We start from the raw sequence: 18,990 nt of genomic DNA on the forward strand, positions 1-18,990 counted from the left end.
AACGTAACAAGAGTAAATATCAACCTAAACTTTGTTAACTTAGACTAATTTATCTGTCATAATGAACCAGAATAAACCTCCGTGAAGTTAAACTTTCAAATTTATAATTTCTAATTCAATGATGAGTATGATCTCAAGTAACCAGTGCATCAAAATGAAAAAAGTCAAGTACTCATTCTAGACTAATTTATCTATTATATTGAATCTCTGTAAATCTAACATTTCAAATTCCATCACTCTGTCAATTAAAAGAATTCTATCTCAACGACGAGAAGTACAATTTCGGTGATCGGTGCTCCAAAACGTAAAAAGAGTACAAAAATCGACCCAGATTTCATTAACTTAGGCCAATCTATCAGAATGGACCAGAACAAGCCTCCAGAAAGTTAAAATTTCAAATTTGATCTTTCTATCATTTGATAAAAATTCTATCTCGATGATGAGTACGATCTCGTACAATCGGTGCTCCAAAACGTAAAAAGAGTACAAAGATCGACCCAGACTTCATTAACTTAGGCCAATCTATCAGAATGAAACAGAACAAACCTCCACAAAGTTAAAATATCAAATTCAATGTTTCTATCATTTTAAAAAAATTCCATTTCAACGACGAGTATAATCTCAGTAATCAGTGCTCCAAAACGTAAAAAGAGTACAAAGATCGACCCAGATTTCATTAACTTAGGCCAATCTATCAAAATGAACCATAACAAGCCTCCAGAAAGTTAAAATTTCAAATTTGATCTTTCTATCATTTAAAAAAAATTCTATTTCGTTGACGAGTACGATCTCGTACAATCGGTGCTCCGAAACGTAAAAAGAGTACAAAGATCGACCCAGATTTCATTAACTTAGGCCAATCTATCAGAATAAACCATAACAAACCTCCACAAAGTTAAAATATCAAATTCGATGTTTCTACTATTTAAAAAAAATTCCATCTCAACGACGAGTATAATCTCGTACAATCGTTGCTCCAAAACGTAAAAAAGTAAAAATTCGTAAACCTAGACTAACGTACATATCTATGAACCAGAATAAACCTACGTAAAGCTAACAATTCAAATTCGATCTGTCTATGAAAAAAAAAAAAAATTCATTATCGGTCTATTTCCCCATACTTTATCGTTCCTTTTGCGAGAAGAGCCAGCAAATCGATTCCTCCGTCTAAAATTACTCCCTCTAAAATTACTCGTACCCGCTCCCTACTCGAGTGTAGAAGAGTCCCCGACTCGTTACCGGTAATCGTCGACGATTTTCACGGTGAAAATTAAACGCGAACGCTGATCGGTCGCAACGCGCCGGTACGCTCGCACGCGTTCGCTTTTATTTATACACGCGCGCGTAACAGTTCGTGAAAGTGGTGGTAGAGATTGATCGTGGCCTCGGGGCAAGATCGAAGACGTCGACTTCAGAAGTTCCGACAGCTGAACGTTAAGTAGGTTCTAAATTCCCCACCGTCGAACGAAACAAAGTGTGTCTATTATCTACAACGCTGTCTCGAATCACGAATAATAAATTCAGCGTTCGTGCGTATCTTATCGTGAAAACAAATAGAAAGATTCTCTGTCTCTCTCTCTCGAGAGAGAGAAAGATACACATTCTGTCCCATCTGGATCCCCGTGGTTCGCACTTATCGTTAAGTCCTCCATGGTTCAATTTATCCGCTCGCGGATGTTGCGAGAGCCCGTATATAATAACTATAATTTTTCATTAGTCTCACGGCGTAGACAATTCGCGACTTGACGTACAATTATCGCACCACGAGTTAAACGATCCGTTGATCCGGTGCAACGTGTTTAAGATGGCTCCCAACACACCCAAATGCCACGTTCTGAATTATGCTCGCGCGCGTGCGCGCGAAGTGATCCGTTATTTATGTTTCGTACACTTTAAATAACAACTCTTTCACACGGGTTTCCGTATAATCGATACGTGATCTTGGCATTATATTCTCGTGTCTATTATACTTTTAAATTATTGTGAGCTCGATGTCGTTCGAAGAAGTTGTTGAAAAAGAAAAAGTACCTCGAGAGAGATAATGGTGGCGTTCCGTATCGTGAATTTCCACGAGTTTTCGATTTCCATCTTCCACGCCTACGGTTAATTTATTCGAGTACCACAGCTCGAGCAAAAAGTACACGGTTCCCCGTCGACCGACGCCCGACTTCGCTGGTCTCTTTATTCCGCAAAACGAAGCGCTCGCTTTCTCTCCCGACAGGCGCGGACATTTTCCTTTTGCGCGGCTAACCGGAAACTTACATCGATTTTTCGTTCTTCTTTTCGATCCTATAGAGAGATGGATACTATGTACTTCGCAGGTTGTATCGCGATCGTTGGTCATGGGGGTGAAGTAGGTGGTAACACGAGCCATATTGTTTTATATTTCTTTCGAAATCCGGTTCACGATTGCAAATCGCGAGGAATTTTTGCTCACGACGTAGGTAAGGTAACGCAGTTAGACGTGACGAAATGTGGAAGGAAAACGAAAAGGAAAATAAGTCATTTTAGATACTTTAAGGAAGTGGGGGTATAATATATTTATCTAGTTTTATATTTTTTTAAATCTGAGTCGTAATGTAAATTGCTTTGAATTTTTACTTATTTTACAGTTAAGTTAATGTAGTTACACGTGACGAAATTTGGAAGGAAAAAGAAAAGGAAAATAAGTCATTTTAGATACTTTAAGGAAGTGGGGGTATAATATATTTATCTAGTTTTATATTTTTTTAAATCTGAGTCGTAATGCAAATTGCTTTGAATTTTTGCTTATTTTACAGTTAAGTTAATGTAGTTACACGTGACGAAATTTGGAAGGAAAACGAAAAGGAAAATAAGTCATTTTAGATACGTTAAGAAAGTGGGGGTATAATATATTTCTCTAGTTTTATATTTTTTTAAATCTGAGTCGTAATGTAAATTGCTTTGAATTTTTGCTTATTATAGAGTTAAGTTAATGTAGTTACACGTGACGAAATGTGGAAGCAAAAAGAAAAACTAAATAATTCATTTTAGATACTTTAAGGAAGTGGGGGTAATATATATTATTCTTCTGGTTTTATAATTTTTGAAATCTGATTCGTAATGTATGTTGCTTTCAATTTTTACTCGAATGCAGTTACACGTGACGAAATGTGTAAGGAAAAGAAAAGGAAAATAATTCATTTTAGAAACTTTAAAGAAGTGGAAGTAATATAAGTCTCTAGTTTTATACTTTTTAAAATTTGATTCGTAATGTAAATTGCTTTGAATTTTTGCTTATTATACAGTTAAGGTAATATAGTTACACGTAACGAAATGTGGAAGCAAAAATAAAAGCAAAATAATTCATTTTAGAAATTTAAAAAAAGTGGAGGTAATATACTTCTCTAGTTTCATACTTTTTAAAATTTGATTCGTAATGTAAATTGCTTTGAATTTTTGCTTATTATACAGTTAAGGTAATATAGTTACACGTAACGAAATGTGGAAGGAAAAAGAAAAACAAAATAATTCATGTTACAAATTTTAAAAAAGTGAGGGTAATATATTTCTCTAATTTTGTACGTTTTGAAATCTGATTCGTAACGTAAATTCCTTTGAATTTTTACTCGAATGCAGTTACACGTGACGAAATGTGGAAGCAAAATAATTCATTTTAGAAACTCTAAAGAAGTAGAGGTAATATACTTCTCTAGTTTTATACTTTTTAAAATCGTAGTATAGAATCTAATTTTATACTTTTAGTTTCGTAACGTAAATTGCTTCGAATTTTCGCTTATAATATAGGTGAAGCAATGCAACTGTGCGTGACGAGAGGTGGAAGCAAAAGAAAAACGATTGAATGTTAACTTAACATGTATAAAAAAAATCATTCAATTTAGAAACTTTTACGAAAGTAGGGATAATATGGCTCCACCCACTATGGTTTAATATTTACTTTTAAAATCACTTTATATCAAATATATCCCACCACACACATCTTCAACTTTCTTAATTAAAAAAAAAATACTTATTTCTCGGCAAAAAAAAAAAACTTTCATTCTGCACGATAGGTAATTTATTCTTACTACTAACGATAACTATGCTCCACTTGGAGCAAATATGTTTCCTTAATTATGCAGTCAATAGACTTTGTTATAAGTATTATAATCACAGGGGGTCAATTTACCAGCAGATGACTATAATACCAACTTTTCTCGACTACAGTTGTTTACAATGTTCTCGTGTTTGTTTTCTTTCAGCCGAGGTCGTCCCCAGCAGGTCCATCGTGGCACAGCACCACCGTAAGTCAAAAATTCCTTGCCATTTTAAACCGACTAGTTCCTCTTCGCAACGTTTCGTTGACTTTTTCCTTAGTAGTCGATACACAGTTGTTCAGGATTCCCTGGACGAGACGCCTTTAACGCTAGCATTTTGACGCGAACTGGTCCGACGATCGCGCGATTCTTATCCAAGGAGACTCGCTAGAAAGTCTCAGCGAGTTCGACTTGTCTCTTTGCGTATAGTCGAGTACAAGATGACTGGCCTTACGTATGCAATTTTCCCGTTAATCGACGAATTACCAAGGAAAACCGCTTCCTGTCGAAAACGAGCATAAAGGCGTCACGTCCGCGTATCTCAACGAACTCTGAGTCCCTGAACGACGATCGAGGCCATTTTCGAGGAAATTTGAGACTATTCGAATATTTTATTCGACGTTCAGAAGCTGTGAATAAAATTTGAACGTTGGTATTTGAGTAATATTATTCGAATAAGAATGTATTCGAAGTTGATTATCATTGTGCGATAACTTTCGAATGATTAGAAACTGGGATCACTTGTCGAATTACGCTGTTCAAATGTTACTCAAATTTTTGAATTATATTCAAGTATTACTCGTGTTTTTGAATAGTATTAAAGTACCACTCAACTTCTTGAACAGTTTTCAAGTACCACACAACTTTTCGAATGTTATTCGAATAGTCGAAGTGTTCGAAAGATACTCGAATACTACTCAACTTTTCGAATATCCAAGTGTTCGAATGATACTCGAATACTATTCAACTTTTCGAATCCTATTCGAATACCCAAGTGTTCGAATAATACTCGAATACTACCCAACTTTTCGAATCCTATTCAAATACCCAAGTGTTCAAAAGATACTCAAGTTCTACTCAACTTTTCGAACCCTATTCGAATACTACTCAACTTTTCGAACCCTATTTGAATACCCAAGCATTCGAACGATACTCGAATACTACTCAACTTTTCGAATCCTATTCAAATACCCAAGCGTTCAAATGATATTCGAATACCACTCAACTTTTCAAATGCTATTCGAATACCCCAGTATTCGAAAGATACTCAATCACTCGAACACTCGAGTACTGGATCGCTCGACTATTCGAATAATATTCCCGGAATACACCAATGGTGAAATTCAGCCGATTGTTCGAGTACGCGGAAATTCGACTCGCGTCCGTCAGCCTCGCATCCAAAAGCGGATGTTCGCTCGCAGCGTCTCGGAAACCACGAGATCTCGTTGATCGGCGTCACCGGTGTCGCTTCCACGAGGTGAACGAACGTAGCCATCGAATTAATGCGGCTAGAAAGTTAATTGCGTGCAAGCTGCGCGCGACCGTACGCCGCCAGACTTGCCAAACAATTATCTCTCGGATAGTAAATACCCGTCGTGTCAACGTACGCGAAAAATGCGGCAAAAGAACCGCTCGCGGTATCGCGACATCGAATCGACGGAGCTTCGATCGATTTTAATGGAGAAATCGCCTCGCGAAAACAATGCCCGCGCCGCGTTTCCGCGAACGTGTAACCACGACGTATGTTCCTTCCCCGGTTTCGTGAAAATCATCGATTATTCCTGCGTACCTTTCACAATCTCGTGAAAATCATCGATTCTTGCCTATGTTCGTCGATCTCGTGAAAATTATCAATTACTCGTAGACTCTTTCCACGATTTCGTGAAAATCATCGACTGTTGCCTTCGTTCCAGTCGATCTCGCGAAAATCATCGATCATTATCTTTATTCCTCGATCTCGAGAGAATCATCGATTATTCGTGCGTTCTTGTAAAAATAATTTATTTTCAAGAATGTTCGTCGATCTCGTGACTAACATTTATTTTCAAAAATATTCGTTGATCTCGTGACAATCATTTATTTTCAAAAATATTCGTCGATCTCGTGACAATCATTTATTTTCAAAAATATTCCTCGATCACGTGATAATTATTTATATTCAAAAATATTCTCCAATCTCGTAACAATCATTTATTTTCAAAAGTATTCCTCAATCTCGTAACAATCATTTATTTTCAAAAATACTCGTCGATCTCGTGACAATCATCGATTCTTCGTACGATTGTTTTACTATCTTCAAAAAATCATTGATTATTGCCACGATTCGTCGATCTCGTAAAAATCATCGACTACTCCTGCGTTTTTTCCACGATCTCTTGAAAATCGTCGATTATTCGTGGGTTTCCAATTTTCAGACGATCTCGACCAACCTTGAAACCATCCACGGAGATCGTCTCGAAGGCTCAGGAGTTCATCGACATCTACAGGTATCCACCGACGAGACCATCACCGATCTATCCGACCCCGCAGGTCGACAAACCGGCGGCCAAGTGTCGCAGGGATGTCTGCTTGATTCCTGACTGCAGCTGCGGCGGCTCCGACATTCCAGGTAAGCGTGCACGCGACCAAAAGTGGTTCAATCCCTACCATGTCGCGAGATCACGGCTCGCCACGGTATCCCAGAGACACGCGAGACCCGCCGTGAATACGCGGAAACACGAGTATCGGTATCGTCGAAATACTACGCGTAGATGACAACGCACAGTGATTTGAATCGTACTTCTAGCGCGAAAAATTCTTAGTAATTCCGTGGTGGTATCTCGGTTGAGTAATAGAGTGTATTTGAGTAATAGAGAGACAAATAATTCCGAGAGGAGAGAATAAGAATGAATACTCCGATGTGACGATGACAACGATGATGATCTCCACATTTCTGGCGCGAAAAATTCTTATTAATTCCGTGGTGGTATCTCGGTTGAGTAATAGAGTGTATTTGAGTAATAGAGAGATAAATAATACCGAGAGGAGAGAATAAGAAAGAATACCGCGATGTGACGATGACAACGATGATGATCTCCACATCTCTGGCGCGAAAAATTCTTATTAATTCCGTGGTAGTATCTTGGTTGAGTAATAGAGTGTATTTGAGTAATAAATACGTAAATAATACCGAGAGGAGAGAATAAGAAAGAATACCGCGATGTGACGATGACGACGATGATAATCTCCATAGTGGTCTAATCCTTGTTGGTAACGCGAAATAAAATTCTTATTATTTTTGTGGTACTATTCTTGGTTAAATAGTAGAGTGTGTACTCTTACTCAATCAAGTGTATTTGAGTAAGGGATACATAATTAATACTCAGAGGAGAGAATAAGGAAAAATATTTCTACGTGACAATTACTATTCTTGGTTAAATAACAGAGTGTGTACTTTTACTCAATCAAGTGTATTTGAGTAAGGGGTACATGATTAATACTCAGAGGAGAGAATAAGGAAAAATATTTCTACGTGACAATGACGACGACAATGATCTCTAGAGTGGTCTAATCCTTGTTGGTAACGCGAAATAAAATTCTTATTATTTTTGTGGTACTATTCTCGATTAAATAGTAGAGTGTGTACTCCTACTCAATCAGATGTATTTGAGTAAGGGATACACAAATAATATTGATGATCTTCAGAGTAGTCTGATTCTTATTGGCAACGCGAAATAAAATTCTTATTATTTCTGTGATTGTATTCTCGGTTAAATAATAGGGCGTGTACTCCTACTTAATCAAATGTATTTGAGTAAGGGATACACAAATAATACTCAGAAAAGAGAATAAGAGAAAATATTGCGACGTGACGACGACGATGATGATTTGATCGTTGTTGGAAAAATTCTTATTATTTCTGTGATACTCTTCTCGGTTAAATGATCAAGTGTATTTGAGTAGCGGATACATAAATAAACCTGAGAGGACCGAATAACAATATCGCGACGTGGGTAGTAGAGTGACGCAAGGTGTCGCCTAAACGACAACGACAACATAAAGTGGTCTGAGCTAGAGATCTCTGTTTCACGTGTATTCAAATACACGTGTACACGTACATTCCCAATACACTTATCTTTTTAACACACGCTCGAAATTACGATCTCCAATCTTAATCGTATTTGAAACGCGAAAAAAAAACATTCTTATCGTTTCTCCAGTGGTCTTATTGATTAAATAACGAAGTGTACGGGAATGGTAGATACATAAATAATATTAGGAAGAATAATAATAAAAAAAAAAGTCTCACGACGTGGGCAGCGGCGTGACGCAAGGCGTCCCGTGCCACCGCGAATGTTAAGTTTGGCCGATCGGTTTAGCTCAGCCACCGTGACTTTCTCCGATTCTAACGTTACGCGTAACCGTCGTGCACGGCGCTCGAAAGTGAAACAGATCCGTCGTGCCCCGGTCGCGATTTTGCACGCGCACACCGTTTAAAATCGAAAGCTCCCGCGTGACAAGACTTCGAAGCGTCGAGATTATAGCTACCGTTTCTTAGACTGTATCTGCGTGGAAACGTCTCCGCGAAGAAAATCTTTCAATAGAGAAAAATATCTCGTCGCTTAAAATAGCAAATTTGAATTATTGTTTTTATAATATTTCGAGTGTCCATTCTTTTTTTGTGTTACGTCGTGTAACAATTATGTATTATATCTGGTGCTATATTTTAAAATCGAAAACACTCGTGTGATCAAATTTCGAAGCGTCAGAATTATAGCTATCGTTTCTTAGACTGTATCTGCGTGGAAACGTCTCCGCGAAGAAAATCTTTCAATAGAGAAAAATATCTCGTCGCTTAAAATAGAAAATTTGAATTGTTGTTTTTATAATATTTCGAGTGTCCATTCTTTTTTTGTGTTACGTCGTGTAACAATTATGTATTATATCTGGTGCTATATTTTAAAATTGAAAACACTCGCGTGATGAAATTTCGAAGGGAAAAATTTTCAATGGAGAAAAACATCTCATCATTTAAAACAAAAAATTTGAATGATTGTTTTTATAATATTTCGAGTATCCATTCTCTTTTCGTGTTACGTTCTTTAACAATTATATATTATATCTAGAGCTTTCTAAATTTTCATCTTAAATTCGAAAACACTCGCGTAATAAAATTTCAAAGGGAAAAACATTCAATGAAGAATAACGTGTCAACCCTTAAAATAGAAAATTTGTATTATTTGTTTTGTAATACTTAAAGTATCCATTCTCTTTTCGTGTTACGAATTATATAACAATTTCTTTCTTTATTACGTCTGCCATATTTTAAAATCGAAAGCTCCTGCGTGACCAAAATTCCAATCGTTCATATTTATAGCTACCGTTTGTTACGTTCCTTATGCTAATCCGTGGAAGACAAATTTGAATTCTTATTTTTTCTAATAGATTTACCACTACGTGAAATACTCGCGGGGAGAACTTTTACGCAACGATGCTTCCATACTTTTTTAAATTAAATTTTACACACACACACTATTTCACTGAATTATAAATTCTAAAAAATTAGACTCACCGGGAGGTCTTCTCAGAATTTACTACCATTTTATTAAAATACAACTTCCCACATTTTCAAAATCCGAATAAATCACATCCCCATTGTATTACATTATAAAATATCGTACTTTGTTTTTCGGAATCCGAATAAGTCATATCCCCATTGTATTAAATTACAAAATATCGTAGTTAAATTTTCTAATTAAAATTAATTTAAAAAAGAATAATCTGATTAACCACGAAAACGTCACCTACAAACCTGTCAAATTTCTTTTAAAATCCGAACACAACGATCTCATCAAAATGATTTCTTAGTCCCCAGTATCAAGGGTAGTTTTCGCCACGTGAACGTGAAGCATAATACTTCCCGTTTAAATTTTATCAAAATTGAAAATCGTCGATTCCCCGGTTAAATAGTCGGGACAAAATGAGCGTCGAGTCTTGGTAATAAAATTTCCCGCGTGTATGCGGCTACAAGCATTGAAGAGGGCTTAGTCGAGCTGTTGCTGCGTCTAGAAAAGATTGTGCAACCGCACACCACGCGTAAATCACACGGAAGAATCCAGCGGGGTCGGGTGGCCCTCTGCCTACGTTTCGTTTTTAATTGAGCAATGGATCAAGCGGGTTTCTTTTGGGACGAATCGTGATCACGAGCCCACCACACCCCACCCGTCCCCGTGCGGTGATATCGGAAACCCACGCGCATTTCTGCGATGATTTGCGTTCAGGAGAAGGTGTCCCGATTAACGCCAGTTGTAGAATCACCGTGAATATCCCGTGAAACAAGTTTCAACGGGAGACCACCCAGAAACATCGCGTAGTGTAGCCAACGTTCGTAAACGAACCAGCTTCGGGGGATCGTGAACGATCATATTCTACTCTTTACGGTTTAATTTATTAGAAATCTATTCGAATTATTTTATCTCGTTTTTTCTCGTGGAGTGATTTAGAAGTGAATCGGTTCGCATTTGTTTACTAGGATAAGGATAAATATTTTTTTGGTAGAGATTCGAGGTAGAGTGAAGTAGAGATAGAAAGAAGAAAGGGGTGAGAATTTTAATGGTTGATGGATAGTATTGGGGTGAATGTGGTTCGTCAAAGTTAAGTCTAGCAGAGGAGAGTGGGTGTGGTTTATCAAAGTTAAGTTTAGTGCAGAGTACTCGCGAGAATTGTTATTTGTATTTGAGGGGTTAAAATAAAGATAGAAGGTGTAAGAGTTATAATGGTTGGAAGATTATATTCGGGTGAGAGTAGTTTATTAAAGTTGAGTTTAGCAGAGTACTCGCGAGAATTGTCATTTGTATTCGAGGGGTTAAAATAAAGAAAAAAAATGTAAGAGTTATAATGGTCGAAAGATAATATTCTAGTGAGAGTAGTACATTGAAGTTGAGTTTAGTGCAGAGTACTCGCGAGAATCATTTCTACTCAAGAGATTAAAACAAAAAAAGACGGAATGAGAATTTTAATAGTCGATAGATAGTATTGGGGTAAACGTGGTCAATTAAAGTTAAGTCTAACTGAGGAGAGTAGGTTTGGTCCATTAAGGTTGAATTCAGTGCTGATTACTCGCGAAGATAATTTCTACTCAAGAAATTAAAATAACAAAAAAGAGGTTGAGAATTTGAATAGTCGATGGATAATACTGAAATGAGAGTAGTTCATTAAAGATGAATTCAGTACAGACTACTCGCGAGTATAAGTTCTACTCAAGAAATTAAAATAACAAAAAAGAAAGTGAGAATTTGAATAGTCGATGAATAATATTCGGATAAGAGTAGTTCATTAAATTTAAATTCGGTGCAGAGTACTCGCAAGGATAATTTATACTCAAGTAATTAAAATATAAAAAAAGAGGGTGAGGATTTGAATAGTTGATGAACAATATTCGGATAAGAGTAGTTCATTAAATTTGAATTCAGTGCTGATTACTCGCGAGAATAATTTCTACTCAAGAAATTAAAATAACAAAAAAGAGAGTGAGAATTTGAATAGTCAATGGATGATACTTAGATGAGAGTAGTTCGTTAAATTTGAATTCAGTGCAGAGTACTCGGGAGAATCATTTCTACTCGATAAGTTAAAATAAAAAGAAAAGGACCGAGAGTTTTAACAGTCGATGTATAATACTAGGCTGGGCGTGGTTAAAGTTGACATTAGAGTACTCGTCATTTCCACTCGAGGGGTTGAACACGGGTAAACATCGTGACGATTCGTAACGATATCGTGTATCCAGGTGGAATCCCGGCTGAACAGACGCCGCAGATCGTTCTGCTGACGTTCGACGACGCCGTGAACGATCTAAACAAACCGTTGTACGCCGATCTGTTCGAGAACGGCCGTAAGAATCCGAACGGATGCCCGATCTCGGCCACGTTCTATGTCTCGCACGAGTGGACCGATTATAGCCAGGTGCAAAACCTGTACGCGGACGGCCACGAGATGGCATCGCACACTGTCTCGTAAGTGAAACGGGAGGCAAGGAATCGCAGGTTCTCCCGTTTATTTAGCTGAACGGAGGGTCGTACATACGCGCGCTAATACAGTAATCCACGGACGAACTGAAACGATGTCTGAAACGATCTTTCCTCGGATAACTGAAGCGATTTTTCTCCGGATAACCGAAATGATTTTTCTCCGGATAATCGCAACGATTTCTCCCCGGGAAACTGAAACGATGTGTCCCCGAATAAGTGGAGCAATTTCTCCTCGGATAAGTGAAACGATATGTCCCGGAATAAGTGGAGCAATTTTTCCCCGGATAACTGTAACGATACTTTACCAAATAAGTGGAACAAATTTTGCCCGGATAATTGAAACTATATGTCCCCGAGTAAGTGGAGAAATTTTCCCCGGATAACTGGAACGATACTTTACCAAATAAGTGGAACAATTTTTGCCCGGATAATTGAAACGATATGTCCCCGAATAAGTGGAGAAATTTTTTCCCGGATAATTGAATCGATATGTCCCCGAATAAGTGGAGAAATTTTTGCCCGGATAATTGAAACGATATGACCCCAAATAAGTGGAGAAATGTTTCCCCGGATAACTGGAACGATACTTTACCGAATAAGTGGAACAATTTTTACCCGGATAATTGAAACGATATGTCCCCGTATAACTGGAACAATTTCTCCCCGGATAACTGAAACGATATGTCTCCGAATAAACAGAACAATTTCTCCTCGAATAACTAATACGAAATTAATCCCAACGTATTTCTCTTCCGATAGTTTTCTTCATTTATCTAAAGTTCTTATCTTTCGTTCGTATAATACAACTATAATTTCGTTTTACAATTTTTATCGAACAAATGACACATCGAGAGTTGTCTGTCTTTAACAAGTATCGTCCATCGTTCCAATAGCTCCGTTACGAGTCACTCGAGCGCATGTAATGCGAGTCTCGTTGTTCGTTGCTCCGTCTCGCTCGCTCTCGTTGCACGATCAGCGCCCAGATAAGGACGAGAAAGATTCCTGGAGGTACATCTCGACCTTTAGCCAAGTAGCTTTCGTTTCAGTCGTCCCGCGATTACTGTACACGCGTCCAGACACGCGCAAACGCTAGGTCATCGGACGTCATCGCCTGCGCCTCTCTTCGACTAACGTTCTCTCTCTGTCTCTGGACGCACGACTTCCGCTGTCGCCTTTATGTGTGCGATCTCTCTCTACGGGGACGTCCCGCGGATGGAGAAGACTCGCTCCGTTTCTTCGAAGATCCTCCGATTTCGCGGGCTTGTGTAGAACGTGCTTCGTTCCTCGATGGAAAAATTCCGCTACGGGAACAATGAACCGAACGATCAACGATACAACCCGCGATTACGACTCGTTTATTCGTTCGAGCGTCTCGAGGAACAAAATGTCGAACATTGCTGTACGTAATTGTACGGAAAGAAGATTTATCTTACGAAACACAGTTTTCTTTGTTATTATTATTCAACGTCGAACGCGAAGAAAAGAGAGTAGCTTTTTATCCTTCGAAGGATATTTACGTTACTCCGCAACGTGGTGTACCGTGCGTTTACAAAACAAACTTCTTTTATTACGTCGAAAGTTTCTTTTCCCTTCGAGGAATTATTTACACTGGTCAGTGATTCACGGTGATCATAAAATAAGGTCTTATTATTAACGCATTCGTTCAAACATTTTCTCAAATATTTTCTAAAATATTTTCTCAAATAGTTTTCCAAATAACCTCCCAAATATTTTTTCAAATAATCTCCCAAATATTTTCTCAAATATTTTCCTAAATAATCTCCCAAATATTTTCATAAATATTTTCTCAAATAATCTCCCAAATATTTTCTGAAATATTTTCCCAAATATTTTTTCAAATAATCTCCCAAATATATACTCAAATATTTTCCCAAATATTTTCTCAAATAATCTCTCATTATTTTCGCAAATATTTTCCTAAATAATCTCCCAAATATTTTCTCAAATAATCTCCCAAATATTTTCTCAAATATTTTCCCAAATATTTTCTCAAATAATCTCCCATTATTTTCTCAAATATTTTCCTAAATAATCTCCCAAATATTTTCTCAAATATTTTTTCAAATATTTTCTCAAATATTTTTTCAAATATTTTCTCAAATATTTTTTCAAATATTTTCCCAAATATTTTCTCAAATAATCTTCCAAATATTTTCTCAAATAATCTCTCAAATACTCTCCAATTTTATCGCCCCAACATCTCCAACCGCGTCAGTAACGTAAATTTTTAACTCAAATAATTCACTCGTATCGAACCCAAAAATGCACATAATCCCCAACGTTAATTCTAAAATAAAAACAATAAAATATTTCAAATAATCCAAACACCTCCAAACATAAAATACCCGATACACCACGATCCAGAACAACCTTCAAAGAACAAACAACTGTTCCTCGATATCTCTCTCCGATCTTCTCACCGAACGAAACACACCTAAACATCGCTCCAAAAAATAGATCTTCTCTCTCTACGATCACATGACCCAATATTCGACATGTTACAACAACACCAAAATCCGGAATCACGGATCGAAACCAATCCGTTCCGCGTGTACTATCGAAACGAATCTCGCCAAGGTTCGAGACGCTCGAAAGGAGAATCGAACTCATTTGAAAGTAAGATCCCCCGGCTGATGGGTATTGTTGTTCCCCGGTACATGTGAACCGCGACCGTAGAATGGATCTCGATGCTATCCTGAGCGTCGTCGGGCAGCTTTGGAGGCGTCTTTTATCGACGGGAGGCTTCCGGAACAAATTACCATCGGCTTCCGTTCGGTGTACAAGCACTCCCGCGCGATTAGAGGATCCTCGAGGATGGATCGCGATAAAATGTTATAATGGCGGCCGCGCGGCCGGTGAAACGAGTACGCGATCGGAGATGAACGATGACACGGGTCGCGGAGCGGTTTCACCAGCTGCGCGGCGCACCTGTGCCGTATACTAATGACTGCGCGCTAACCGCAACTTTTCTCTTTTCTTTCTCTCTCTCTCTCTCTTTCTCACACACTCTCACTATCTCTCTCACTCTCACTCTCTATCTCTCTATTTCTTTGCCTGTTCGCATCACTTCGTCATCCCTCGCATATTCCCATCACGCGCCACACACAACACGCCCTGTCACACGCGTCGACATTCACACACGTGACATCGTCCATCGAACGCGGAAACCGTCACCTGCTCGATACACTTACAAAAAAAAAAAAAATTGACACCCACAAAAATCGAAACAAAAAATCTCATACCTCCCACCGGGTTCGTCCACGCGTGTCCATCCTGTTCTCTGTCGCTCCAAACACCCCCAACCCCCCTGTCACCATCCACCACCACGATCCGGAAAACGATCTTGAAACAGGTGACTACCTGCCGGAGGAGATACCGCAGATCGTACTCCTGACGTTCGACGATTCGGTGAACGACCTGAACAAGGGTCTCTACGCCGACCTGTTCGAGAAGGGACGGAAAAACCCGAACGGCTGTCCCATCTCGGCGACGTTCTACGTCTCCCACGAGTGGACAGACTACAGCCAGGTCCAAAATCTCTATGCCGGTGGCCATGAGATCGCCTCTCACACGGTTTCGTAAGTACACTAACGAGGGAACTCTGGATACGGTCCCGTTTTCGGCTGCGTCGTGAGTGTCTCGAATGGTCGAATTGAGTAGGAGCGCCGAAATTCTCTCACGGGGAGAGGAAAAGATCGGTACAGGCCGCGAAATACTTAGCTGTCTTCGTTCTACCGAGAATATACGTATTAATGGATTTCTGTTGGTGTTCGTTGGTAGATGCGTTCGACAGTGAACCTTTTCTGAGTAGAGGGAGAAGGAAGAATTGGTCTAGGATTAGGAGTCACTAGGTACCATCTGTGAGAGTAATTTTGGATCGGTTGCAGGCCTTGCGAAGACTGGACTATGATTTCTGAGACAATAGTACTCTTTTCTTTAAGAATGATCTTTTGTTCTCTTTAGAACACATTCGGTATCTAGAGATTTCTACTAGAGAAGGAAGATCAGTCTAGAGTAGAGAATACTTAAGTACCATGGATATGAGTAGAGCCAGTGTTGAATCATCTTTTCCTAGGTAGAGATCCCACAAAGTTCAAACTAGAACTACAGAACTCCCCATATCTTCCACAACTGATCTTTCCTTCTCCCTGGAGTACATTTGGTCTCTAGAGATTTCTACTAGAGGGAGAAGGAAAGATCAGTCTAGAGTACAGAATACTGGATATGTGTAGAGTGAGTGTTAAATCATTTTTCCTAGTTGCAGATCCCACAAAGTCTAGACTAGAACTACAGAACTCCTAACATCTTCCACAACTGATCTTTCCTTCTCCCTGGAATACATTTGGTCTCTAGAGATTTCTACTAGAAGGAGAAGGAAAGATCAGTCTAGAGTAGAGAGTACTTAAGTACCATAGATATGAGTAGAGCCAGTGTTGAATCATTTTTCCTAGTTGCAGATCCCACAAAGTTTAGACTAAAACTACAGGACTCCTGACATCTTCTACAACTGATCTTTCCTTCTCCCTGGAATACATTTGGTCCCTAGAGATTTCTACTAGAAGGAGAAGGAAAGATCAGTGTAGAATACAGAATACCAAAGTACCATGGATATGAGTAGAGTCATTTTTACGAAGCCAAGACTAGAACGTCCGACCCTATACCAATCTTTCGTTCTCCCTAGAATACATTCAATCCCAACAGAATTCTATTGGTACTCGTTAGCTTCGGTACGGTCCGTAGTTCCCCGATTCGTTCGACGTATCTTAACCCTCCATCGCAGCGTTCTCCAAAGTAGGAGATACGACGCCCTAGGCGTCTTACAAAAGAACTAACCCAGACCTAATCTTCGATCATCGAATAGCATCGAGTACTCGGGCAACGAGGGCTCGACCCGAACGTCTCTTCTTGATCATTAATCACGATACCATTCTATCATCGAGCAATCTAGCGTCGCTTAATTGGCGGTCGATCATATTCGTTCACGCTCTGTCATTGCTCCGATCAATTAATTAGCAACTAACGCCAGCTTGGCTAGTCGGGCCTGATCAAAGGCACCAGTCGCTTGTTCAGTCGGAAGCTTTCGCACCTAGCTGGAGGCCAGAGTCTAGGAAAGGATTGTGCAACGGTACCAATGGGTCTAGTCATTGTTAATAATTGGAGAGGTCCTAGAAACCGTGTGTAACGTTCTATTACACGGTCGATCGTAAAGTTAGTCAGTCTCCGGAAGATTAACTCTCCACTCGCCTGGAGCTGAGAGATTTCATAATTTCGTGAAACGCATCATCTTGGAACTGCCTCGTGAAACGTTAACTTTGACAATAACTCGCCATACGATCGAATTCCCTGGACTCTGGCCCCATAGATCGCTTAATACTCTTCGAATCGATCGATCGATGGGTTAACCAATCCTCATGAACAGGCACAGTTTCGGTGAGCAATTCTCTCACCGCAAGTGGGCGCGAGAGGTTGCCGGCCAACGTGAGATCCTCTCTGCTTATGGGGGCGTCAAGCTGGAGGACGTCAGAGGAATGAGAGCTCCGTTCTTATCGGTAACGTTGACCCTACAATTCGCTAGAACGATCCAAACAATGGAACAATCCCGTTTCAATCCTCTTTCTCTCGTTAACAGGTGGGAGGTAACAACATGTTCAAGATGCTGTGGGACACGAACTTCACGTACGACTCGTCGATGCCGATCTACGAAAACCGACCACCCAGCTGGCCGTACACCCTCGACTACAAGTTGTTCCATGACTGCATGATCCCTCCGTGTCCCACCAGGTCCTACCCAGGCCTATGGGAAGTTCCCATGGTGATGTGGCAGGACCTGAACGGTGGCAGATGTTCAATGGGTGACGCGTGTAGCAACCCACCGACAGCCGATGGAGTTTACAAGATGCTGATCAAGAATTTCGAGAGACATTACACCACCAACAGGTACACACCGCTTTTTGCTGTTCGTTTAAATCATCGTTGTTTGAAACGAGTTTCACAAATCGTGGATACGTTTTCAGAGCACCTTTCGGACTGTTCTATCACGCTGCTTGGTTCACCCAGCCTCATCACAAGGAAGGTTTCATTTCGTTCTTGGACACCATCGTCGCGATGGATGATGTCTGGGTAGTGACGAACTGGCAGGCGATACAGTGGGTCAGGAATCCTACGCCACTGCCGCTGATGCACACCTTCGAGCCCTTCGGATGTAACTACCCGGTACGCGATAAAAACTTATCTCGAGGGTACTAGATTCACGGATACACGTTTCGACGCGCGATAGTCGTACTAGGAACTAGGGTTGGGTTAGGTCGAATATTTGACCACTTAAATATGGTTATTACAAAATAAGGATTCGAATACTGAAATTCAAATATTTGGGTATTCGAATATTGAGATTCGAATATTTGGGTATTCGAATATTTGAGTATTCGAATATTTGCGTATTCGAATATTGAGATTCGAATACTTGGGTATTCGAATACTGAGATTCGAATATTTGGATATTCGAATATTGAAATTCGATTATTTGGGTATTCGAATATTTGGGTATTCAAATATTTGGGTATTCGAATATTTGGGTATTCAAATATTTGGGTATTCGAATATTTGGGTATTCAAATATTTGAGTATTCGAATATTTGGGTATTCGAATATTGAAATTCAAATATTTGGGTATACGAATATTGAGATTCGAATATTTGGGTATTCGAATATTGAGATTCGAATATTATTATTCAGATTATAACACACCGCACACCGTATAACACCACTCGGATATTGTGAATATTCAAATACTAGTATCTGAATATTCGACACTAGTATTTATACAAACACCGAAAAAGTATCTGGATATTGTAGAAACTGAATACTGAAATGCCGTGTATCTGTGATCCGTTACTACTTGAATA

The 18,990-nt window shown here is 39.2% G+C and overlaps 1 protein-coding gene across 3 annotated transcripts in view; it reads left to right on the forward strand.

Moving 5' to 3' along the window:
• The window catches only part of Cda5 (Chitin deacetylase-like 5), a 136,851-nt gene that overhangs the window by 114,787 nt on the left and 3,074 nt on the right, over positions 1–18,990 (forward strand). For 2 of the 3 annotated variants that reach the window (XM_076307941.1, XM_076324221.1), the window contains 6 exons: positions 4,224–4,265; positions 6,473–6,666; positions 11,824–12,049; positions 17,505–17,634; positions 17,715–18,022; positions 18,100–18,298. In XM_076307941.1, coding sequence (XP_076164056.1) covers positions 4,224–4,265; positions 6,473–6,666; positions 11,824–12,049; positions 17,505–17,634; positions 17,715–18,022; positions 18,100–18,298 — 1,099 coding nt within the window. Of the gene's footprint in view, positions 1–4,223; positions 4,266–6,472; positions 6,667–11,823; positions 12,050–15,437; positions 15,664–17,504; positions 17,635–17,714; positions 18,023–18,099; positions 18,299–18,990 lie in introns of all 3 variants that reach the window. The other variant, XM_076316097.1, reaches the window with a different exon arrangement.

The sequence above is a fragment of the Ptiloglossa arizonensis genome, chromosome 1, assembly GCF_051014685.1.
Source record: "Ptiloglossa arizonensis isolate GNS036 chromosome 1, iyPtiAriz1_principal, whole genome shotgun sequence".
Classification (NCBI taxonomy): Eukaryota; Metazoa; Arthropoda; class Insecta; order Hymenoptera; family Colletidae; genus Ptiloglossa; species Ptiloglossa arizonensis.